Source organism: Symphalangus syndactylus, chromosome 3 (genome assembly GCF_028878055.3).
Source record: "Symphalangus syndactylus isolate Jambi chromosome 3, NHGRI_mSymSyn1-v2.1_pri, whole genome shotgun sequence".
Lineage (NCBI taxonomy): Eukaryota > Metazoa > Chordata > Mammalia > Primates > Hylobatidae > Symphalangus > Symphalangus syndactylus.
Window position 1 is genome coordinate 36,078,003 of NC_072425.2, and position 24,370 is coordinate 36,102,372.

The 24,370-nt window shown below is 40.3% G+C and overlaps 1 protein-coding gene across 4 annotated transcripts in view; it reads left to right on the forward strand.

The window, feature by feature from the left end:
- ELP1 (elongator acetyltransferase complex subunit 1) overlaps window positions 1-24,370 on the forward strand; it is a 67,628-nt gene that overhangs the window by 22,567 nt on the left and 20,691 nt on the right. For all 4 annotated transcript variants that reach the window (XM_055271568.2, XM_055271565.2, XM_063636137.1 and 1 more), the window contains exons 11-28: window positions 1,740-1,970; window positions 3,059-3,229; window positions 5,837-5,936; window positions 7,755-7,937; window positions 10,602-10,708; window positions 11,328-11,431; window positions 12,586-12,639; window positions 12,737-12,842; window positions 13,698-13,813; window positions 14,179-14,252; window positions 15,318-15,396; window positions 15,486-15,565; window positions 16,780-16,917; window positions 17,027-17,112; window positions 17,421-17,569; window positions 19,990-20,113; window positions 20,974-21,071; window positions 22,654-22,855. In XM_055271568.2, coding sequence (XP_055127543.1) covers window positions 1,740-1,970; window positions 3,059-3,229; window positions 5,837-5,936; window positions 7,755-7,937; window positions 10,602-10,708; window positions 11,328-11,431; window positions 12,586-12,639; window positions 12,737-12,842; window positions 13,698-13,813; window positions 14,179-14,252; window positions 15,318-15,396; window positions 15,486-15,565; window positions 16,780-16,917; window positions 17,027-17,112; window positions 17,421-17,569; window positions 19,990-20,113; window positions 20,974-21,071; window positions 22,654-22,855 — 2,202 coding nt within the window. The remainder of the gene's footprint in view (window positions 1-1,739; window positions 1,971-3,058; window positions 3,230-5,836; window positions 5,937-7,754; window positions 7,938-10,601; window positions 10,709-11,327; window positions 11,432-12,585; window positions 12,640-12,736; window positions 12,843-13,697; window positions 13,814-14,178; window positions 14,253-15,317; window positions 15,397-15,485; window positions 15,566-16,779; window positions 16,918-17,026; window positions 17,113-17,420; window positions 17,570-19,989; window positions 20,114-20,973; window positions 21,072-22,653; window positions 22,856-24,370) is intronic.

Here is a 24,370-nt window from a genome sequence, read left to right on the forward strand (position 1 = left end):
CTAATTTTTTGTATTTTTAGTAGAGGCGGGGTTTCGCCGTGTTAGCCAGGATGGTCTCGATCTCCTGACCTCATGATCTGGCCGTCTCGGCCTCCCAAAGTGCTGGGATTACAGGCATGAGCCACTGTGCCCGGCCTCAGTAGAACCCTTTTAACTGAAATGTTAAGAAACTCATTATTCAACATAATAGTTCTTAACCCTGGCCACACCTTTAGAAAAAAAATGATATTCAGGCTTCATCTCAAGAGTTCAGTTCAGTGTGTTGGAATGGGGATTATACATAAGTATTTAATTAAAAGCCAAAAGCTCCCAAGTGATTTTAAACAGCCACAGTTGAGAACCACCGATTAACCAGTGTGTCAAGGGTTGGCACTATGATATGCCGAGCATAAAAATATTGCACAGGGTGAAACCCCGTCTCTACTAAAAATGCAAAAATTAGTCCAGCATGGTGGTGCGTGCCTGTAGTCCTAGCTACTCGGGAGGCTGAGACAGGGGAATCGCTGGAACTGGGAGGCAGAGGTTGCCGTGAGCCGAGATTGGGCCACTGCACTCCAGCCTGGGTGACAGAGTGAGACTCCATCTCAAAAACATGTATATATATATATACACACATTGCACAAAACAGCCATAACATCTGTGCTCACAGAACATCAGCATGTGGTCTAACTTCAAAGTGTTGTAATAATGCGGTTTGAGACTAGGTTATGTTTGCTGTGATCACTAATTAAGCATTAGTGGGCAAGGAGATTGAGAAAATCCTTAATATAAATAATATTTCTTAATATAACTATAATTCCTAATATAACTAAGGTCTTAATTTATATGTCATCTGTTTAGTAAAGGTTGGTTTTGGCATGATTAAGTCGTGCTTGCTTAATAGACGTTGGAAGGATAATTGCATGCTTATCTTCTTTGGGCAGCTGAATCAGGGTTAATACCCAGATAGCCTTGAACATAAGTGCTTGCAAAGCACCTGAAAGAAAATAAGCATCTTAAGCCCAATACAACACAATGATGCTAGTCTAGATCTTGGATTGAGTGTTTTAATACTTTTAATCTAATTGTCAGGTTGTCTTCTTCCTAAATCTTCATGAGAAAACCCACTGAAAGAATGCTTTGTCCTAGTAGCCTTCCGTCGTGATCATAGAGTTTGGAAGTAAAGTTGAAAATAAACATATGGGCCAGGCATGGTGGCTCACACCTGTAATCTCAGCACTTTGGGAGGCCGAGGCAGGCGGATCTCGAGGTCAGGAGATGGAGACCATCCTGGCTAACACAGTGAAACCATGTTTCCACTAAAAATACAAAACAAAAAAAAATTAGCCAGGCGTGGTGGCGGGCACCTGTAGTCCTAGCTACTCGAGAGGCTGAGGCAGGAGAATGGTGTGAACCTGGGAGTTGGAGCTTGCAGTGAGCTGAGATTGCGCCACTGCACTCCAGCCTGGGCGACAGAGCGAGACTCTGTGTCAAAAAAAAAAGGAAAATAAGCATATGAATAAAAGTTAAAAATAGAAAAAACCAAGAAAATAAACACGTATTTCTGACTTTATTGATTCTTGACATTTTATCTGCATGGAAAGCTATTTTTTGGCAATTATTATTGTTCTTATTTTAGAGACGAGGCTGAGCAGGAAGGGTCCTTTGAAAAAGAACAGATTGCCCCTGAACCCCTCTGGCAAGTGGGATGAAGTCTGCTTCCCAGCCTCTAATGGCTTTCTTTTCATTTTCCCTTGCAGTTCAGCTCTGGACTGTTGGAAACTATCACTGGTATCTCAAGCAAAGTTTATCCTTCAGCACCTGTGGGAAGAGCAAGATTGTGTCTCTGATGTGGGACCCTGTGACCCCATACCGGCTACATGTTCTCTGTCAGGGCTGGCATTACCTCGCTTATGATTGGCACTGGACGACTGACCGGAGCGTGGGAGATAATTCAAGTGACTTGTCCAATGTGGCTGTCATCGATGGAAGTAAGCTGCTGGGAAGCGTGTCCATGAGCCTGCAAGGGGTCCTGAGCCTAGGGCCTGCAGATGTGGTGGTTTGACTGGAACAGTGGGGAATCTTTATTTGTTTTGGCTGTTTGGGTTACTTGTTTGATTTTTTATTGAATGGGGTATAAGGTGGGGTATATTCTCTCCTGAGAACCATCGTCCCCCCTCCCCACCCCAGTTTCCTGTTATACTGCCTCTGTGGCCTTCACACATTTACTTGCCTGGCCTTTGAAGACACTGAAAACTTTGACTCTAGGTAGAGAGGGCGACAACAGTAGAGTCTTGTGGGATTGGGTGTGTTAGCCTTACCTGTTTGCCCTGACACAGATTTATAACTGATCCTTGTACCACCCCACTTGTGTTGCCTTGTTTCCTGATATAAATGCTTGCTGATATATACCTCTCCAGTATGTTCAGTTCATGCGTAGACGTTTGCCTAATATGAAGATTAGGTTGATGTTTTATAATTAGAGAGAAGGTTTTTTAGGGAGTGGGGTGGGGAGGGCAAGATTGAGGAGTGAAGTAGTCACCTTAGTGAATAGTTTTGTTGCTGATAATAAAAGGGAACACTGGCTTCTAAGATTGTAATGTGAGGTGGTATATTAATTCATATTCTGTGTAACATTCTATATAATACTGATTTTATACTCATGTGTTCCGTATAGAGAACTTAATCAGATCTGCCTTATTACCAAATCCGCACACAGGAAAGTGCTTTAAGGATTTTGAAGGTATTAATTCCCGTGGTTTAGTGTGGCTTGGTTGCAGGCCCAGGTTTAAAGCTAGAGGTCTGACCTCTTGGCCTTTTTGCCGTAGTCCCTGGCACCTGAAACTCCAGGTTCTGAGATGGACTACTCTAGGCCTGGAGGTGATAATGGCCAATTATAGACAGACCCCATGACATTTCCCCATCCCACACTGTTTTTAAACTTGTTCATGAGAAAAACATTGAAAGTTATTTTTTTGCGAATTGCCATTATTGTTTAGATATGCTGTGATGTTCAGATGGCTTATCTTACAAATTGAATATCCCTGTGTCTAATCCTCTTCTTTCTTTTTGACTGCAGATAGGGTATTGGTGACAGTCTTCCGGCAGACTGTGGTTCCGCCTCCCATGTGCACCTACCAACTGCTGTTCCCACACCCTGTGAATCAAGTCACATTCTTTGCACACCCTCAAAAGAGTAATGACCTTGCTGTTCTAGATGCCAGTAACGAGATTTCTGTTTATAGATGTGGTATGTTATAAAACTTTTACAAAGATATTCTGAATCAAGTCCCTTCTACTCCTATATAAAAGCAAATTATAGTTTGGTGTTGCCATAGGTCTAGTGTTTCTCAAAATTTTGAAGTCTGCAGTTGATATCATTATCATTATGATATTTAATTGGCTTGTGTTTTTGTTTTTGTTTTTTTTTAATCCTACACTGGTTTGCATGAGCCATACCTTTTCCCTTACTGAACTTGAAGAGTCAGTTATTTAAGAATAATATTGAACTCTGGAAATAACATAGTATGTTGTACATTGTTAACATGTTTCACTATTTTCATTGCCCTTACACATATTTTCAGTTGATCTCATCCCTCCTAGTAGCTGTGTCAGAGATGGGGTTTTCCACTTTTATAGATGAGGGAACACAGTGTCAGAGGTTTTGTAATTTGTTTGAACAAGAATGGACAAGGACCTCAACACAGGTGTTCTAGCTCCTAATCTAACTTGTCCTGCCACAGCCCCGTTGCTGTCAGTTCTTCATTACTTTCCTGATGTGCTGGAGAATCTGAAATTTGTTTTTACTTGTGAGGTCTGTGGTTATGTCATAAATTCTGCTGGCATATGGCAGTGGTAGCCTTGTTTTCATATATCATTTGAATTCTCAGAAAAAGCTAGATAGTTGCCAAGAGAGAATAATCAAAATTAATTAATTTAAATGGGAATTCCTTACTTTCATATCAGCTTTTCTGTTAAGTCAGCACCCCACTGTGTACATGAATCCTATCTGGATATGTCACCAGTTTCTCTGATTATAATTTCAGTGTGTAAAATGCTGTTACAATCCTCCTTAAACTTTTAAAAATAGCTTTAAAAAAAGTGCAAATACGTTCATTGTCAAGGCAAAAAGAATCAGATGTAAAGTAAGCTTTTGTGGGACTTAACTGTATGATGCTAATGAGTTTATGTGTCACTTTACAATGTATGGGATGTTTTGTTCTGCATTCACTTAAAAAATAGATTTATATCATTCATCATTCAGTGGTTTATATGTGTGTGTATGAATATATATATGTGTATATATATATGTATATGTGTATATATATATATATTCACAGAGTTGTACAGCCATCACCACGATCAATTTTAGGACATTTTTATCTCCTCAAAATGAAACCCTGTACCACCCTGCATTCATTTTACTTGAGAGAAAACTCCCTGTGATGAGATAGGACAGGTTGAGAGCTTCACTTTTGAAAGATTGTTTGGCATCAATATGTGGGGTTGGCCATAGGTCAGGGGCACCTAGAGGCAGAGATTCTAGTTAGGAGAAGCTGTTGTTAAGTGTCCAGGCAGGAGCTAGCTAGAGCTTGAGCCAGGGCAGTGTTCATAGAAATGGAAAGGAGAAAGATCATAACAAATCCATGAACTAAAAACCCTGAGAAGTTAAAGAGCCCACTGGGGAGAGTTTGGATATAAGAGCATCTGGAAAAGGAGATGTTGGACTGGAACAGGTCAGGGCTCAGTGCCCAAGTGGAAGGGAAATTAAGAACTTGGAGCCAAGTGGTAGACGTTTGAGTGGTGTGGAGACAAGTTTGTTGCCAAAGTTTTTAAAGATGGTGTTTGATGCATCCTGAGTATCACTCCTTTTTCCCCCTCATTGTTTCTTGATTGTTTATTATATGCCAGGCTTTTTTCTAGTACTTGGCTTGTTGTACTAGAAAACGAGTTGTACTTTGTCTGCAACTTGTTGTTCTAGGTGTAGACAAAAGATATCAATTAAATATGATCTATCAGATGGCAAGTGCTGTGGAGAAAAATTAAGCAAAATAAGGGATAGGGAGAGCTTAAGGATAAGAGTTTACAGGGGGAAGGTGGCTTTCCTATTTAGTGTAATCCCAAAGGCCTCTCTGTGAAGGTGACATTTAAGCAGAGACCTGTTGAGAATCACAGTGGGAGCCACGCAGACATCTGGGGTAAGAGCGTCCTAAGCATTCTATGCTTGAAGGCGAAGAAGAAAAAAAAAAGGAGCGTTCCAAGCGGGGTAAAAAGCAACCACCGAAGTGCCTGTTGTATTTAGGAAATAGCCAGGAGGCCAGGGTGGCTGCAGCAGAGCAAATGAGGGGAAGTTGGTGGGTGAGTTCAGAGAGGTGATGGGAATCTGCTCTTGTAGGGCCTTGCGGCTTTTACTCCGAGTGAGATAGGAGCCACCAGAGGGCTTAGAACAGAGGAGTGCAGTGTTCTGGCTGAATTTTTTAAAGGCTTGCATTGGCTGCTGTGCAGTGAATAAACTGGATGAAGAATAGAAAGAAAATGTCTTTTAAGCAGGTGCTTAGGACTTTGGAGAATTTGAGGATATTGCGAGGTGGTTGAAGACAGTGGAGGAAATTGTCCATAGCACTGGGCTGAGAAGGTAGCCCCTTCACCTGGTCTTCCTGAGATGTGGCCTTTATCAGGGAAGATTATGACTGATGTGTTCTTAAGGGGAAAGCAGAGATTTTAAGGAGGTTGAGATGTGATTATTTTCTAGATTGCTGTTTGCCTTCTAGAACTCGTTAATTGCAGACACCATCTCCTTAGTATTAGGTGAAATCTTATAATTTACAATGATAGTATTTGCATTTTTGTTTTCCAGGTGATGGTCCAAGTGCCGACTCTACAGTGAAACTGGGAGCTGTGGGTGGAAGTGGATTCAAAGTTTGCCTTAGAACTCCTCATTTGGAAAAGAGATACAAGTAGGTTCTTAATTATCTTGGGCTTCTGGGAACAGAATGAGCCAGCATGCAGTCTTGAATTCAGCCAACTGGTACAGTTCTTTGCCTGTTGCTGAGTGGAACAAGAAATAAATACAACACCCAGGCCCTGACTTTTGGATCTGATTGGAGAAGCCAGTCATGTAGTTTGTCTGAATGCCATATAATTTGATAGGTAGCAGGAGAGCATGAGTCGTAAGCCGGCCTAGGACGTACTCCCAATAGCGCTTGGTTCTCCAGGAAAAATCATGTGGGAAAGATGGAGATGACAATGATAAGGCGGAGCTGCATTCTCTTACATAAATGGGGATGTATGGGTTGTTAACATGGATGACCTAATGCAGCCTCTGTCTTTGCTCCATCCCAGAATCTGGAACTTCTGGGTGCTGTGTTTTGAGGCTCCCGGGATGGAAAACAGAATGCATTCTTCCACTGAAACAGTATTGTAAACAATTGGACATAATTGAATACCTCAGGTACACTATAGGCATTTGCAAAATGACCTAGAAACCAAATTATAATGCCACGTCTGTGAGAGAACTTTTTAAAAAGTACCACTTATTGAGTACTTACAGATTAAAAAAACAGTGTAGAGGTTAGGTAACTTACCCAAGGTCATGGACCTGGTAACTAGAGAATTTAGGGTTTGATTGTATTCTGTTTGATAAGTCCATGTTCTTTATTACTAAACTACTCTGCCTCTAGGGAACATTTATTGTTAGATTAATAGAAATAATTAACTGAGTACAACAAATAACAGAATTTAATAAATAATGTTTCTTAAATATATGTGATATATTTAATAAATACAGCAGAAGCGCTCAACCTCTGTATGATTTTGAGGCTGCCTGTGTAATGCTTAGTAGTTTTTAAAGAGCATTTACATACATTATTTCACTTCACAGACTTGAAACCACTAGAGTAGAGACAGAGGACAAATTAGAAAGTATGAGGCAGTTTAGAATATAGTTTCATTTAAAAAAAAACTGATGGGGATAATGTCAGTTCGTCTGAGATTTCACAAAAGACATGAATACTTATCATGATCCTTGGGGAAGGGATAGGTTTGGGGTTGGCAAAGAATTGGGAACATTGGGTCTGGTGGGGAAGAAAGTGTCAGTGAAAACCAGAGGTGGGACTGATCCTCCATGGGATACTCTGTGCGAATGCAATGGAGAGCCTGAGTCCAGGGGGTGATGTTTGAGGAGGAAGATCAGGCTAGTGACCAACTTCTTCAGTGGGAGCTGCGGATTTGACACCTGATCTAAAAGGCAGGAAGCAGCCATTATCGGTTCCCACATGAGGTGACAAGAACAGTGCCCTGGTCAGGTGTATGAATGCTACCGAAGAATGCATTAGAGACATGGAGACCATCTCTCAAGCTAGTCAGTCAGTTTAATGTGAGGTGCTTAGGAAAGGACCCATTCTACTGCAAGTCACATACCTGCCAGAGCCTGGTTTGAATGCTGGTAAGTCGTGGCAGTGGAAAGGCTCTGGGGTTCATTAGTGTAGGGACTAGGGCAGGTAATTTTCTTGTGTAGTCAGTTTCCTCAAGTGTTCTCTTCAAATTTAAAGATTTCAGGGTATGAGAAATTTTAGGGAAAATATAAAAACGTATTCTTAAGCCAGAAAAAGATTAATTTTAGATTTTCTAGTATTTGGTAGTATCTCAGGTTTTGTCCCTCCAAATAATTAGGAGTTGACTGTGTACAAGATGCTTCAGTCTTCCTTCATCCAGGAACATCTCAGTGGTTTTTAAGTTTTATTCTTGTCTTGGATATTCTTCAATATTTACAATAGAATTCAGTTTGAGAATAATGAAGATCAAGACGTAAACCCACTGAAACTAGGCCTTCTCACTTGGATTGAAGAAGACATCTTCCTGGCTGTAAGCCACAGTGAGTCCAGCCCCCGGTCTGTCATTCACCATTTGACTGCAGCTTCTTCTGAGATGGATGAAGAGCATGGACAGCTCAATGAAAGGTATTGCAGTTTTTCCCTGTACTCCACGTGTTAAGCAAATGAAGTTAGGTTTTTGTCTTTTATGAGCATACAACTTTTTTTGACCTCCATTGATCAAGGTTGAGGAGCAGTAGCTTTCTTGTTAGACACACTTAACAAGAAGGTTAAATCTAGTTATGAGCCATGTCAAAATAACAGACCAAAAATATATCAAAAAGTAGTGAAAAATAGGATAAATATTAATAGACGAAGCAACTTTTTAAAGATGTGTTAAATATTTTAATTCAGCACCTACCCACATTTTTCCAGGGTGATTGTTATATGTTATAATTGATTTTAATAACTGTCAAGCATAATTAGAGTGGCTAATTCTCATGGGCTAATGTGATGGGAAGGAATTTTGTATAAATGCAGTCATGCGCATATATTTGCGTGTGTGTGTGTGTGTGTGTGTCTACATACCTTTTCTATGTTTGGATACACAAATACTTGACATTGTATTACAATTGCCTATAGTATTCTGTAAAGTAACACACTGTCCAGGTTTGTAGCCTAGTAGCAATAGGCCATACCCCATAGCCTAGGGGTGTAGTATGCTATACCACCTAGGTTTGTGTAAGTACTCTATGATGTTTGCACAATGATGAAATCACCTAACAACACATTTCTCAGACGTATCCCCAACGTTAAATGACGCATAATTGCATATATATGCTTTGTTTTGATGTGGTGACTTCAAAATGCTTCTTCCAGCCTCCTCTTCTATATATCCTATTTTGTACCTGACTACATTTACCATTAGAAAGTCTATTCTTCTTTGCTGAAATTTCACTGTTCTCTGGGCCTGAGTTTTGTTTTGATTCCTGACTATATCTTCATTATGTAACAGGTTTCAGTTAATGAATGCTCTTCTGTGGAATGCAAGCCCTGTTGTATAGTTGATAGCATTTTCTAGCCAGTTCCCAGAACTCCTTGTTTCCAGTGTCAAGACTTGGCACGTTTGTCCACTGATACTAATCCCCAGATTAATTTGTAATTAACGCCCTACTGGTGAGATTTCTCTTCTGAGAAATGTTGTTGCAAAATTAGGAACCTTTCGTTTATATATATACATTACATACATTTATAGACATAAAACATTTTAATGCAGTCATTTGCTCCTACTCTTTGACTCATAGTGCTTCGTGATATTTTGAAAAAGCCTTTTGTTAACATGTCTAAATGCAGAATATGTTCTAGAAATATGTAGCACTTAAAGTAAGCCAGTAGATTACTTTTTGAAAAGCAGAACAATTTACTAAGTTTCTGCTTCTTCTGATTTGAAATTCTTCATCATTCGCTTATAGAGGCAAAAGCTTGATGCAGTCATCTCATTTGCTATAAAGGAAATGAGATGTCATTTACAGTATATTTCTACTGCTTTGACTTTTATTTCTCAAAAAGACTGTTTTGTTCATATAAAATATTAATGCTTTTGAGGGCTGCAAAGTCCCTCAGTTAAGTAGTTTATATTTACTGTAGCTTATACTTTGTAAAAAATACTCTTCTAAGTGCTTTCTCTGTTTTAGCTTATTTATTTCTCATAATACCTCTTTAAAGTATGTGCCATTTGCACCATCATTTTACAGATGAGACAACTAAGACATGGAGCAGTTAGGTAACTTGCCTGAGATCATGCAGGTGGAGCCAGGATCAAATCCCAGCCAGTCTAGCTCCAGAGTTTGTTTTCTTCTTGACAGATAATTTATCCTCACAAAATTTGAAGCATTTGTAGAGGAATTCCCTATTGTTATAATTTTTAGTTTTTTTGTAGATTGGTTAAAAACTTTGAATTAAATGTTAGCATTAACATCATTTGCTTTTATCACTACCTCTTTGTCTCCCTTTTTTTTTTTTTTTTTTTTTTTTTTTTTTATCACTACCTCTTCCTCTTCTTTTAAGAAATTCTGCTTCCGTGGCTATGGTCCAAGCTACTTGAGAAGCTGAGGTGGGAGGATCACTTGAACCTAGGAGGTTGAGATTGCAGTGAGCTATGATTATATCAACTGCGTTTCAGCCTGGGCAACAGAGCAAGATACTGTCAAAAAAAAAAAAAAAAAAAAAAAAAAAAGTAAAATTTTACTTGTCTCCATTGACTCAGGGAAAAAAATGTAATGGTGATAACAAATTCCCTTCATCTCATTAGTGAAAATCCACAATTTTCCATCAATAGATATGATGGTGATAGAGATATTGAGTGTGCTCATTTTCCTACAGACCAGCTGCTTTAACTATTTTAAGCAGACAGAAATGATATTGGTGCCATCCATGTCTAATGAAGGCAATACATTGTAATAAGTTGCAGTAAGTTGTGGCCAGAAGAGGAATGATGACTTCACAATGTAAACAGCTACCTTATTGGGTTTGTGGAAAATGGTGTCATGTAGCAGATGTGGCTTTGTCTGGGCTTTGGTTTGGAGTAGTTTTATCTATTCATCTAACCATCCATCTGTCTCTGAGTGTATATGTGTGTGTGTGTGTGTGTGTGTGTAGTATTAGGTGTGTATATGTGTATTTTGTCTACATTGTATTGAAGTAGGTAGTGCAGCATCAAAAGGAAATTGTTGATTTTCAAAATCAGTGAAATGTCACTATTTTTGAGAAAAATGGTCTGTTTACAGGCCCTCCTCCTTTTTTTTTTGTCAGTTCATCTTCAACGGTGGATGGGGTCATAATCAGTCTATGTTGCAATTCCAAGACCAAGTCAGTAGTATTACAGCTGGCTGACGGCCAGATATTTAAGTACCTTTGGGGTGAGTATCAAGGTGTTAGGAAAGCATGTTATGACTTACATAGATGCTTAGTTCTTAAGAACATGTACTTGTATCTTGTCAGTACAACATTGATTGTCAGGTCTTTTAACTACCCTGGAAAACCCTAAGCTTTAGAGTGGAATTGGCAAGTGTATTCTACTCCTGTTTCCTCTTTTAATGAACAGTGTACTCTTAAAAAAGTGATTGATGACTATCGCTGGGACAAAAAACCAAACACCGCATGTTCTCACTCATAGATGGGAACTGAACAGTGAGAACACTTGGACACAGGAAGGGGACTTCACACACTGGGGCCTGTCGTGGGGTGGGGGGAGAGGGGAGGGATAGCATTAGGAGATATACCTAATGTAAATGACGAGTTAATGGGTGCAGCACACCAACACGGCACATGTATACATATGTAACAAACCTGCACGTTGTGCACATGTACCCTAGAACTTAAAGTATAATAAAAATATATATATAAATAAATAATGCCAGCACTGGAGAAAAAAAAGTGATTGAAATTGCATGTTAAGTGTTTTAGCAAATATTGATGTTGATGGTTTTTTACAAAGAGCACATCAGCTATTTTAAACTAGATCTGTGAATCTTGCAGAGTCACCTTCTCTGGCTGTTAAACCATGGAAGAACTCCGGTGGATTTCCTGTTCGGTTTCCTTATCCATGCACCCAGACCGAATTGGCCATGATTGGAGAAGAGGTAACTGAACATGGAGCAGGAAATTTCCTTTTAAAGTAGTTACCCAGGGACTGATGGCGTTAAGTACAAAGAGCATGGGCTTTGGAGGTGGACTTGGGTCTCCACTAAATGCCTAGACAATAGTGGGAAATGATCTCACTTTCATAAGCCATACTTTATTCATCTATAAAATGGGAAAATCAGTATCTGTCTATCAGGGTTCAGAAGACTAAATGAGATAATATATGTGATTAGCAACCTTTTATCCCTAGTTGTACAAATCATTCAAAGTTAATTTTATTTAGTAGGGAGAACAGAAATGTGATCTTGAAAATAGTTTTAGTAGATTTTTATTCAACACATATTAGAATGCCTATAATTGTGGTGGATGGTAGAATGCAGTGGTTGGAAAACAAAACCGCTTAACTAATTCCTGCTCTTCTGGAACTTGTGATCTATTAATTTCAATGTAATGATTCCCTTTGTTGGGAGCGTGATGGAAATGGACAGGGTATACTGGTAGAGAATGCTGAGATGTTTGAGGGGTAATTTGAGGATGGTGGCTATGAGAATGGGAGTCCTGCGTTTGGTGGTCTAGGAAGGCCTCTCGGAGGCAGTGATGTGTGTGCTGAGATGTGAAGAAAAAGAAGGCTCTCTCTCCAGGCAGAAGGAACAACAAGCTCCTTGAGCTTAGCAAGAGCTCATCTTATTCAAGGGACTGGATGGAAGCATTATGGCTGGAGCTCAGTGACAGTCATAGGAGGGAATTTGGGTTTTTAAATTGAACAAAGATTAGAAACTTCTTGTGATTTTTAATAACAGAGTAATGTGTTCTGCTTCGTGGTTTGAACAGTGATTCTGGCTGCCCAGAATAGAGTTGATTGGAGAGTGATGAGACTGGAATATGGGATCAACACAGGTTGGTGGAGTTAGGGGAAAGAGGAGATGGGTTTGAGATATATGTAGGAGATGGAGATGTCAGGGCTCACTGATGGATTGGATGGCTTCACATTCCGTTTTGCACTGGACCAGCCACGTCTTAGGTATCTATCTTTAGTCCTGATTACAGGAACTTAGGTGTGAAATCATAGGGCGTTAGAACTATGTGATAGAAAAGGTAGGTTTAACTGATTTGAAATAGAATTGCTTGTGATTTCAGTTTTATTTCTTTGCAGGAATGCGTCCTTGGCCTGACTGACAGGTGTCGCTTTTTCATCAATGACATTGAGGTATCAAGGCTTGGTTTGGTGTTGGAACCTTTTCACAGTGTTAGCTCCGAGTAATCTAGCTAACCTTCCCCCATGCCTCTCTGGCCTTCTCTTGCAGGTTGCGTCAAATATCACATCATTTGCAGTATATGATGAGTTTTTATTGTTGACAACCCATTCCCATACCTGCCAGTGTTTTTGCCTGAGGGATGCTTCATTTAAAAGTAAGTTTTCAATGTATAAAATAGAAATGGTCCCTCTTCCAATGTCTTTTGGAGTCTTGATGACTTTTTGAATTCTTCATCTACTTTGGCTTCTTATCAAGGAGTCCTAGGCTGGAGAAAATCTTTATTTTACTTAGACCCTAATCTCAACATAATATCTCAGTTAAATCATTTTGCACTTTAGTAAAGACATCCAAGGAAGGGAGTTCCTTCCTTAAGCAGCACATTCTAAAGTTAAAAATTGTTCAGGAAATTGTATTATGTAACTGATCTAATATTTTATTTGGAATTATTATGTAGATCCCAAATGTTTTACCTTCTGTGTAGTCTTTTCCCACTGTGCCCACCCTCCACTGTATATCTGGGCTCCATCTTGTGGTTTGTAGGATATTGGCTGCATTTTGTCTTCTGTTCCATGCCCTATCTATCTCTATGTGTGAGGCATGTATGTGTGTGTGACGTGTATGTGTGTGTGTGTTCCTTATTCTAAAAAGCCAACTTATTTTCTTTGCTTCCAACTTGGAAATAGGGAATCTTTCTTTCACTGATATGATTATAGTACACTGATAATGCTAAGAAATAGAGAAGTTGCCCCAGTTCTTACTGTGTTTCTCCAGATCATTTGAGAAGCTGTGTATGTGAATATGCATGAGGGCTCTGTAAGAGAGAGGGCAAGTTCCAGGGATGAGCGTGTTCATCAGCAGGGCTGATAGTTTTGAGGTTCAGTGGCAGAGCTAAGGCACACGGTTGTTATTTGTTCTCTTCTATTTCACATAACGTGTGTGGTTTCAATTGCAATTAATGGAGAGTGGCTTGTTGTGATAATTAAGGCTTATTAGTTAATGGTGTGTTTAGCATTACAGGCCGGCCTGAGCAGCAATCATGTGTCCAATGGGGAAGTTCTGCGGAAAGTGGAGAGGGGTTCACGGATTGTCACTGTTGTGCCCCAGGACACAAAGCTTGTATTACAGGTAAGCTGGTTTTTCAGACAAGATAGATAGTCTGATTGTCATTCAGCCAAGTACCAAGCATAATTCTTGCAGGTTGTATTTTAGGCTTTCTTATTCTTTGTATCGTTTATTGTAAACCTTTCCTTGACAGTTTTCTGTTAGTTTTATTCAAAGGAGTGTTGATACAGGCTGTGACCAGTAAGGCTCAAAGGGAAACTTTTCTTGAAAGTCAAGATAAATATAGAGAACAACCAGATTCTGCTAAAAGTGTGCTCATTTTAGAGAGTTGTGGTAGTTCTCTGTGAAGAGTTAGGTAAAATTGTGTATCCTGGCTATTTAAATGTTTTCTACTTAATTAAAAATGTTACTGCTTTAATTTATTTAAGATGCCAAGGGGAAACTTAGAAGTTGTTCATCATCGTGCCCTGGTTTTAGCTCAGATTCGGAAGTGGTTGGACAAGTAAGTGCCATTGTACTGTTTGCGACTAGTTAGCGTGTGATTTACATGTGAAGACAGTAAGTATTTTATTACAATTTTGAGAACTTAAAAGTATGAAAAGCCCTCATTACCTATATCATCAATCAGATTCTTAGAGGTTCTTTTTTTTTTTTTAACTTTTTTACTTTAATACAGTATTTTGTAGTGGAGATTCCTAGAAGAAAGAATCGTGACACTCATCATATAAAGGAGGGCTTCTCTTAACCTGAGGGAACACATGTGGGTTTTAGGTGGCCTATGAACCCAGGGAAACTATACACACCAAACTTTGTCTTTGTGTATTTATTCAAGTAGAAAGCCCACAGCTTTCAACAGATTTACAGAGGGGCCTATGACCCAAAAAAGCCTGAGCCATTCTTGTGAAGGAAATGACTGATTTTCTGAACCTATTTGGAGGAAACTTTGTATTAGAAAGATCTATACTAATGTTTTCTTTAAAAAGTAGACCTAAATTCCATGATGATTTTCTTTTTTTTTTTGAGACACAGTCTTGCTCTGTCACCCAGGCTGGAGTACAGTGGCGCAATCTCGGCTCACTGCAACCTCTGCCTCCTGGGTTCAAGCAATCCTCCCACTTCAGCCTCCCGCATAGCTAGGATTACAGGTGTGCACCACCACGCCTAATTCTTTTTTTTTTGTATTTTTAGTAGAGACAGGGTTTCACCATGTTGGCCAGGCTGGCCTCAAACTCCTGACCTCAAGTGATCTGCCCACCTCGGCCTCCCAAAGTGCTAGGATTACAGGCGTGAACCACCGTGCCCGGCCTTCTGTAATGATTTTCTGTTGTATGTATGTGAAGATGTAGTTCTCAGATAGCTATGATGACTAAATTACACCTTTTAAGAAGGTAAATGAATGTGGCACCTGATTTTTTTATTCTGTAATTTCAGAGTAGAAATCCAGTGATAGTAGCTTGGCATTGGGGCTGTAATCTGATTATAACTGGTTTGTATCATAATGAAAATATACTGGGCCCATGGAGCTCAGTTTTTGTGAGTACCTTTTCTATTCTTTGTCTCCTCACAGACTTATGTTTAAAGAGGCATTTGAATGCATGAGAAAGCTGAGAATCAATCTCAATCTGATTTATGATCATAACCCTAAGGTAACTTCCTAAGCTGTCATTTACTCTAGCTTACTTTCTACTTAAACTAATATGATCTGAATGAAGATGTTTTGTCCCTTTTTTGGTAGGTGTTTCTTGAAAATGTGGAAACCTTCATTAAACAGATAGATTCTGTGAATCATATTAACTTGTTTTTTACAGAATTGAAGTAAGTATTTTGAATAATTCATGTGTATCTTTTCTATAATTTTCTCTCTTCTTGTTAAAGAAATCAAACATAAATAGCTAGAAAAGAAAAATTCCTTACTGTTCATTTTTAAAAATTGCTATAACTCTTAGATGCCAGTTGGTTTTTTGCTCTTTTCCTTTCTTTTTAAAACAGCCTGTTTAAAACTATGTCCTTAAAACATGTCATTCAGAATTATTATTTGACTTGATTTTTAGCTATACATATAAAACTACTTGTTTTTCTTAGGAGATTGAAATCAAATGGCATCTTTCTCTCTGATGATCTTTCCCCTCAACTTTTTAATGAAACACTTTCAAAATAGAGAAAAGTTGATTGTCCAGTAAGCAGCCTATTTGTACCCCACCTGGATTTACCAGTTTATATTTTTCTGTATATGCATTTTCATTCTCTATAATTTGTCCATCCATCATTCATCTTGTTTGTAGACAAATTTCTAAATGAGTTGTAGACATCAGTCCACTCTACCCCCTGTACTTCTCCTTGTATATCATTAACTAGAGGGCATTCTTTGTGTGTGGGATGGTTTTGTTGTGTTTTTTCAGGTCATATTTATCTGCAGTGAAATGTCCAAATCTTAAGTGTGCCATTTAGTGAGTTTTGGCAAATGTACACTTAGTGTAACCTGAACCTCTATCAAGTTAGAGGGCATTTACTCCTTTTCAGAAAGCTGCTTCAGATTCCTTTCAGTCAGTCCCTGTCCCATTCCCCAGGCAACTACTCTTCTGAATTTTTCACCATAAATCAGTTTTGCCTGTTCAAGAACTTCACCTAAATGGAAGCGTACAGTATTACTCTTCTGCGTAAAGCTGTTTTCATTCAGCATATTGTCTTCAGATTCATCTGTGTTTTTATATGTATCACTAGTTCATCCTTTTTTTATTGCTCAGTAGTATGCCATTGTGTAAATACACCACTGTTTGCTTATTCATTCCCCTGTTGCTGGACACGTGGATTGTACCCTGTTTGGGGCTAATGTGACTCAAACATCTACAAACATTTGTATAAGTCTTTTGTGGACGTGTTTTATTTCTCAATATTTTTATAATTCAACTCTTTTCCAAAAGACGTCATTTTTATTTATCATCATCAGCATGCCAGGTGTATGTTAGTAATTTGATCTGGGCTGGGCTACATGTTCTGTTGATGACCGTTCCATACACACCTGTTCTTAGAGAAGAAGATGTCACGAAGACCATGTACCCTCCACCGGTTACCAGCAGTGTCCACCTGTCCAGGGATCCTGACGGGAATAAACTAGACCTTGTCTGCGATGCTATGAGAGCAGTCATGGAGAGCATAAATCCTCATAAGTATGTATGCTGTCACCAGGTGGCATCCTTTGAAAAACCGAAGTGTGTAGTTGTCCTTGTCCAGCCTACTTACCTTTCTCATTCTGGTGTTCTTCATTTATTACCTCAGATACTGCCTATCCATACTTACATCTCATGTAAAGAAGACAACCCCAGAACTGGAAATTGTACTGCAGAAAGTACACGAGCTTCAAGGTAGAGATCCACTCACAGAGAAAGTGCTTAAGGTGGCCGTGACTGCTACTAGTCTTCTGCAGGTGACAATCACCATGTCATTGCCACACCACAGATTTAACATGTGACCTTTTAGTTGCCATTTTAAGACCTGTGTCGGTTTTTTTCAGTGCTGCCCTCTAAAGCATATATAAAAGTATCAGAAGTATATATTCTTCTGATGTCCAGTTCTGTTGAGAAAAATTTATTGTCTTTTTGGTTATGTTGTTAGGTCTGTGGGTTTTTTCCCCAAATGGTTGTGTTCTGTTTTGTTTTCTAAACACTGTTAGGAAATGCTCCCCCTGATCCTGATGCTGTGAGTGCTGAAGAGGCCCTGAAATATTTGCTGCTTCTGGTAGATGTTAATGAATTATATGATCATTCTCTTGGCACCTATGACTTTGATTTGGTCCTCATGGTAGCTGAGAAGTCACAGAAGGTATGTGGAGTTCTTACTTTTATGCCATTTGGTTCTTTATATAATGATGGTGTGAAACCCTGCTTCTGGTAGTGCAGTAGCTTTTCTGCTATCACTCTGTGAGTGCAGGGCTGGAGACAGATCTGTGAGTTTCTAGGGCCTATGTTCCTAAGCCCCTGTGCTTATGAAAGTGTTTTGATTGTGAGGTTGAAGAAGTGAAGTAAAATTTCATGGCTTTTTTTTTTTTTTGAGACAGAGTCTCACTCAGTCGCCCAGGCTGGAGTGCAGTGGTGCGATCTCAGCTTACTGCAAGCTCTGCCTCCTGGGTTCATGCCATTCTCCTGCCTCAGCCTCCCAAGTAGCTGGGACTACAGGTGCCCGTCACCACGCCTGGCTAATTTTTTGTATTTTTAGTAGAGATGGGGTTTCACCATGTTAGCCAGGATGGTCTCCATCTCCTGACCTCGTGATCCGCCTGCCTCGGCCTCCTAAAGTGCTGGGATTACAGGTGTGAGCCACTGTGTGCGGCCTAAAATTACATCGTTATTTTTAAGATGATGGGCATGTGTGTGAGCTAATTTCTTCTCTTATAAAAGAAATGTAACAAGTGATTCATGTTCCACTCCGGTTCTTTCTCACATGGCTCTTTTTTCTAGTGGAGGGTGGGCACATGGAGCACAGATGGCTCATGGCCTCCTTTCCTATGTTGGTACATGTGCTATGATCAAAAACTTTGAGCACCACTGGTATGCGTATTTTTTATTTATTTTTTTGCAGCCTCAGTCTCTTCCCCATGACCTCTCCAAAAATGAAAATCAGATCCTTCATCTCTCTGCTTAAAATACTTCATGAGCTCCCATTGTTCCGAGGATACAGTTCAGAAGCCATAATACTGCTTAAAAACCCTTCCTTGACCTGGCCTCTGTGTATCTTTCCATTCTCACTTCTTGGTATTGTCTTTTTTTACTCTGCCCATGGAGGAAAGACAGTGCTTTTGTCCCCCTTCCCTTGCCCGTCACCACCACATGCCTTGGTGGGCAGCATTACGTCTGCCACCCATGGGCTTTGACTGCTTCCACCCTCACCATTCCCCTGGCTAATTCTCACTAATCTAGGTTAAAGGATGCCAAGGTGGCCTCTTCCCAGTAAGCCATTCATGCTTCCCTCCAGGGACTGGGTGAGGTGACCCTCCTATATGCTTCTGTTGCACACAGCGCCTACCCCTGCAGACTACAGTGTGTCTCCTTCTAGAGTGTGGTATTGATTTATTTTTGAGACAAGGTCTGGCTCTATCACGCGGGCTGGAGTGCAGTGACACCATCTTGGCTCACTGCAACCTACGCCTCCTAGGCTCAAGCAATCCTCCCACCTCAGCTTACAGGCGTGCACCACCATGCCCGGCTAAGTTTTGTATTTTTTTTTTTGTCAAGACAGGGTTTCACCATGTTGCCCAGGCTGGTCTCAAATTTGTGAGCTCAAGCGATCCTTCTGCCTCGGCCTCCCAGAGTGCTGGGAATGAGCACTTAATTATTTGTTGTCTTGGGTTTTTTTCCTGTGTTGTTCTTACATGTGTTTATCCTGTCAGCCCAGGGAAATTGCATTAAAAACAGGAAACACCTCTCCATTAGGAAGAAAAACAATTTGCTTACAGGGCATGGCATAGAGCTGGAGATGATAGCTCCAATAAATACTAGGTTGGCAGGGTCTCCGAGTTTTGTGTCCAACTCAGTGTAATTTTATTTTTGTTTTAATGTGATCATTTCAGGAGGGTGTGGAATGTCGTGAAAACAGCACCAAGAGCAATGTCTTAGACTTTTAGGAGAAACTTAGATGCATTTGTTGAATATCTTCTAGACTGAAACCTTATTTCCCTTATTAGCCTATGAAATAAATGATACTGTGAGACTTAGTTAAGGAAATTACTGTTATTCCAAATGTAACTTAATAATATCCATATGTGAAAGCATTTTTGCCAAAGCTTGTTTGATGTTCAGCTGACCCTTGCACAACATGAATTTCAACTGTGTGAGTTTGAACTGTGTGGGTTTATCTAAATGTGGGTCTCTCTCAAACACAGTTGGCCCTTTGTGTCCGCAGGTTCTGCATCCACAATCAGTGTGGATCAAAAGTACAATATTTGCAGGATTTGAAACTTGCAGATACAGAGGGCCAACTTTTTGTGTATCCAGGCTCCATGGGGTCAAATGTAGGGCTGGGGTATGCTTGGATTTTGGTATCATTGGGGTGTCCTGGAACCAATTCACCATAGATACTGGGAGACAACTGTAGTTTGATTTTATATATTATATAATATGCAGTTAATATATAATACACATTTAAAAATTATGTAGCTTTGGGTTTATTGCTATATATAAATGCTAGTTTCTATTCCTATATATGAATATCACAAGTAATAAAGTTCTCATTAATCATTTTTTTAGGATCCCAAAGAATATCTTCCATTTCTTAATACACTTAAGAAAATGGAAACCAATTATCAGCGGTTTACTATAGACAAATACTTGAAACGATATGAAAAAGCCATTGGCCACCTCAGCAAATGTGGTAAGTGTGGGGATTATTATGTTCATCTCTACTTCAGATCTTCTTTGGAACTAGGCAAGGTATAAATTAAACTGTTAGTTTAGACAGTGACTGATTCCACTTCCCACTCCTGAAAACTCTAACAATTATGTATGCCCACCTTATTTTGTCCTGTGTTCTGAAAGGCTGAAGGTAATCACTTTTAATGAACTGGAGGAGCTCCCTAGGTAAGAACGTCGAGCAGATCCTTTTTTGGTTAAGAGTGAGCACCTGTGAAATTAACTTCAGTGTCTCAGAATCAAAATTGGTTGACAGTTCTTCCTTCTCGTGCTGTTTGCAGATATGTCAGGGAAAATCTGCTTGTCTGGAGAGAGTGATGAGGCCACCTCCCTGTACCCTGCAAGACACGGTTTTAATTGACAGTGATGGGGTGCCAGTTGTTCTTCCCATGCTGGAGCAGTTGTGATTCTTTACTGAGGACTGACAGTGGGGAAAGGAAGAATCACTTGGGGTGCATGTTAAGCCTTCAGCTGCTGGCATGCTTGGAGAATCTGATTCAGCTGGTCTGGGATAGGACTGAGGCGTGCATGTGTCTAATAAGCTTCCCAGACGATGTCTTTTCAAGGAGACTGAGAAAACACTGGGCTGGAAAGCGGGACTCTTAAGTAGGATGCTGATCCCAATCAGTGCTTCTCTTGCCTCAGAATCTGCAGTGGTGCTCCTTAAAAATTCAAATTCCAGGATCCCTTTCTTCAGATTCTCTGATTATTTAGGTCTTAAGAAGTTCCTCATTTATTTTGTTTGGTGACCATTGGTATAAATGAAGTCCATTATGCTTCCCATGTCTTAAGCCTGTCTTTGTGTGCATCTTTTTCCTGCAGGACCTGAGTACTTCCCAGAATGCTTAAACTTGATAAAAGATAAAAACTTGTATAACGAAGCTCTGAAGTTATATTCAGCAAGCTCACAACAGTACCAGGTATGTGGTGTGTGAAATGAGGCTGTCCTGGTTTTGCTTTTTGCTTTAGTAGGAAAGGAGTGAGGATCCTAAGTTCATAACACCATCCTTGGCTTCAAAATTTGTCTTAAAACTAATTAGCCTCAATTTGAACTTCTTATCTGGGAGAATGGTCCTGACCTGTTCTCTGATTCCTCATCTGGAGTACCACAGCACCTTCCCCATGGGGTTCCCTGCTTCCTTCCCACCCCTCCTCTAGCCCAACCTCACTGCTATAAGACTGATCATCCTAACAAGTACAGATCTTTCCCATATATGTCAGCATAAAGGGAAAGTTTTGTTTGTTTAAAAAAGCATCCCTTTAGCTTTTTTTATATACCACACACTTTGCTTATAAGTTAAATGTGTTATATGATCCTCTTAACAACCTAATAGGGTGCTGTACACAATTTGTAGATGAGGAAGCAACTTGCCTGAGGATCCAGAGCTACAAAGTGCTGGACCTGGGATACAGAGCCCAGGCTGCCTGACCACCCTGCCCATGCCATTAACCACCACTCTACCATGCCACCAGCATCACCATTTTCAATTTGTCCTTAGACAATATACACATCTTTCTTTGATCAAGCCGCTGCCAGCTTCTTTAGCACCAGCTTCTGCCACTGTCCACATTCCCAGTTACTTGTAGGTAGTTCTACAGATGTCACATCATGTGAGTCCTCTGCCATTTCTCTACCTACCAGCCTTCCTTTAGCCCCATTTGTCCATCAGAACCCTTGGGTTACTCCTGAATGCCATTCCTGGACCAGGCGCCAAACACTGAGCTCCCAGAGCAGCCTGCCCTCACCTTGGTGATTGCATTTGTCAAACTGCTGATTAGCTGCTTTGTCTCCTCCACCAGACTGTGGGCTCCTTAAGGGCGGAGACTCCATGTTGTATTCCTCTCTGAATCTCTGCCTAACATCCAGCCTGAAGAATCGAGGATTTGGCCAGTGGCTACCTCTTCACCCTTGTTTTTTATTCTCTCCCACACTCTCTCTGCTCCAGTCACACTGGCTGTCCTGTTACTCCTCAGACCTGCTATACGCATTCCTGCTGCATGGCCGTGGTGCCTTCTGTACCCTCTGCCTGGACGCTGTCCCCTGTCTCATCACGTGGTTTATTCTCCTGACAGCTGTTAGAGCTCACACTCCCTGAGGGCTGCGAGGAGACTGTCCTCTGTCCCTTTATCCACCTTTGCCATTATGCTATAGACTGTATTTTTTCCATAAGTCCATCCTCTGTTACTATAAGAGCAGCAACTTGGTGGTTCTTAATATGGTTTTTCATTTGTTTGGTTTTATTTTTTGCCTTGCTGTAATATCCATACTGCCCAGAATGGTGCATATGTAGTGAAGAGTAATTATTTGTTGAGTGAATAAATGGCACATCTTCAGTAAGGTTTTGAATGAAAAAATGATTTCACTAACTGATCAACTGTAAGATTTTCCCAGGTAATTCTTTCAAGGGAGTTTCAAGTATAGGAACTAAGGCAGCTACCCTGGAGCTTTAGAGAAATGATTGTCATGTTTCCTCCTCAGTCCTAAATCTCCTGTTGTCACAGGATATCAGCATTGCTTATGGGGAGCACCTGATGCAGGAGCACATGTATGAGCCAGCGGGGCTCATATTTGCCCGTTGTGGTGCCCACGAGAAAGCTCTCTCAGCCTTTCTGACATGTGGCAACTGGAAGCAAGCCCTCTGTGTGGCAGCCCAGCTTAACTTTACCAAAGACCAGCTGGCGGGCCTCGGCAGAACTCTGGCAGGTAAGTACAATCATTTGTATGTCTACATCTACAAAGCTTTTAAAAAATTTATTTCTTTTGTTTGGTATTTTGCAAATAAACTTAGGGCAGAATACCCTGAGACAGTCTCATTCTCACTGATAAAAATTAATTTAGAATGCTTTAAAGGATAAGCTACTACAGCAAGAGTCCCAGAATGCAGTGGCCCAATATGGAAAGAAGTTTATTTCTCCCATAGGGATTTATAGGCCCTTCCGTTGTGTGGCTCTGCAACCTTTTAGGCAGATGGTTGTAGCTGGGCTATCTCCACATCTGTGGGGAAGGAAGGAGGGTGGGGAGAAGTTAGAGTCGTGGTAAAACATTTACCTTTAAGTTGGAAATGACCTGGATGGAAGTTAAACTATCACCTTCTATTCCATCTCGGCCACACCAGGTAGCTGGATGGGCTGTGCCCTGTAAGAAGGTAAAGATGAATTTTGGGATGGGTCCATTCTGGTATAGACAGTAGGTTGTTGGAATAGCCAGGAATGAGGTGGGGGAAAAAAAGGCCAAATGTCCAAGCATTCTGAAAGCAAAGGCAGTTTAGCTGCATCAGGGACAAGGGTTGCCCGAACCAGAGGCAAGGCTGGTACCAGGCTCTAGTACCAGAGTGGAGGAAAGGGTAAGGACACCTGTGAAAAGAGATGAGCAGAAGCTCTGGTCCTCTCAGCAGTGCTTGAAGTAAAGCAATGACTGGTATATTTTTTTCCCTAACTTGTAAATATTGTTGAGATCTCAAAGAAAAAGTAAAAAGCAGTCCTAAAAAAATTCCAAACTCTATCCTGTTAAATTTATGTACCAGTCCTTCTTTGTCATTTGCAGTATTCTTTTTTTCTTGGGATTCTAACAGTGTATGGGATTATCACTTTTCTTTTTCTGGTTATTAGTCCTTCCCAAATCCCTCTGTTTCCAAGCTGGCCTCTTTTTACAAATGTCGAGAATTCCTTATTTCAGGCCTTGTAGTTTATTCATTCGGTCTCCATTGTTCCTTTCTGCTTTAGAAGTTTATGATATTGGTTGTTTATACCTTCTATCTCTGTTCTTGGATCTCTTATCTTCTATTCGTTACAGCTCTTAGCTTGCTATTTCCCATATCTTATAAGGGAGTATTTCTAGTTTTTCTCAGATGTTTAGCAAAAGTAGGTGGGGAGGGCAATGGTCAAAGATGTTTGAGAAATGTTACACACTGGAGTCACTCTGTGTGTACATTTAACGTAGGCAGTTTACACAAGAGAGCAAAAGAAAGAAAAGGTAACTATTTAAATAGTGGAGGTGATTTTACCTACTTTTTTAGTGATATATGCCCTGGAGTGAGAATGCAATGAGAGACCGGAATCTGCCAGCTCCTTCAAAAGCCTCAGGTTCTCTGTGCCTCTCAGTGTGGTTTATCTCAATTGGGCTGAGAGTGATTCTAGGATCTAAAGACACTGCATGACTCAAACATAAGTCAGCTACCTCCATCTAGTAGTGCTCAACCAAAGAAATAGTGGTCTCTTA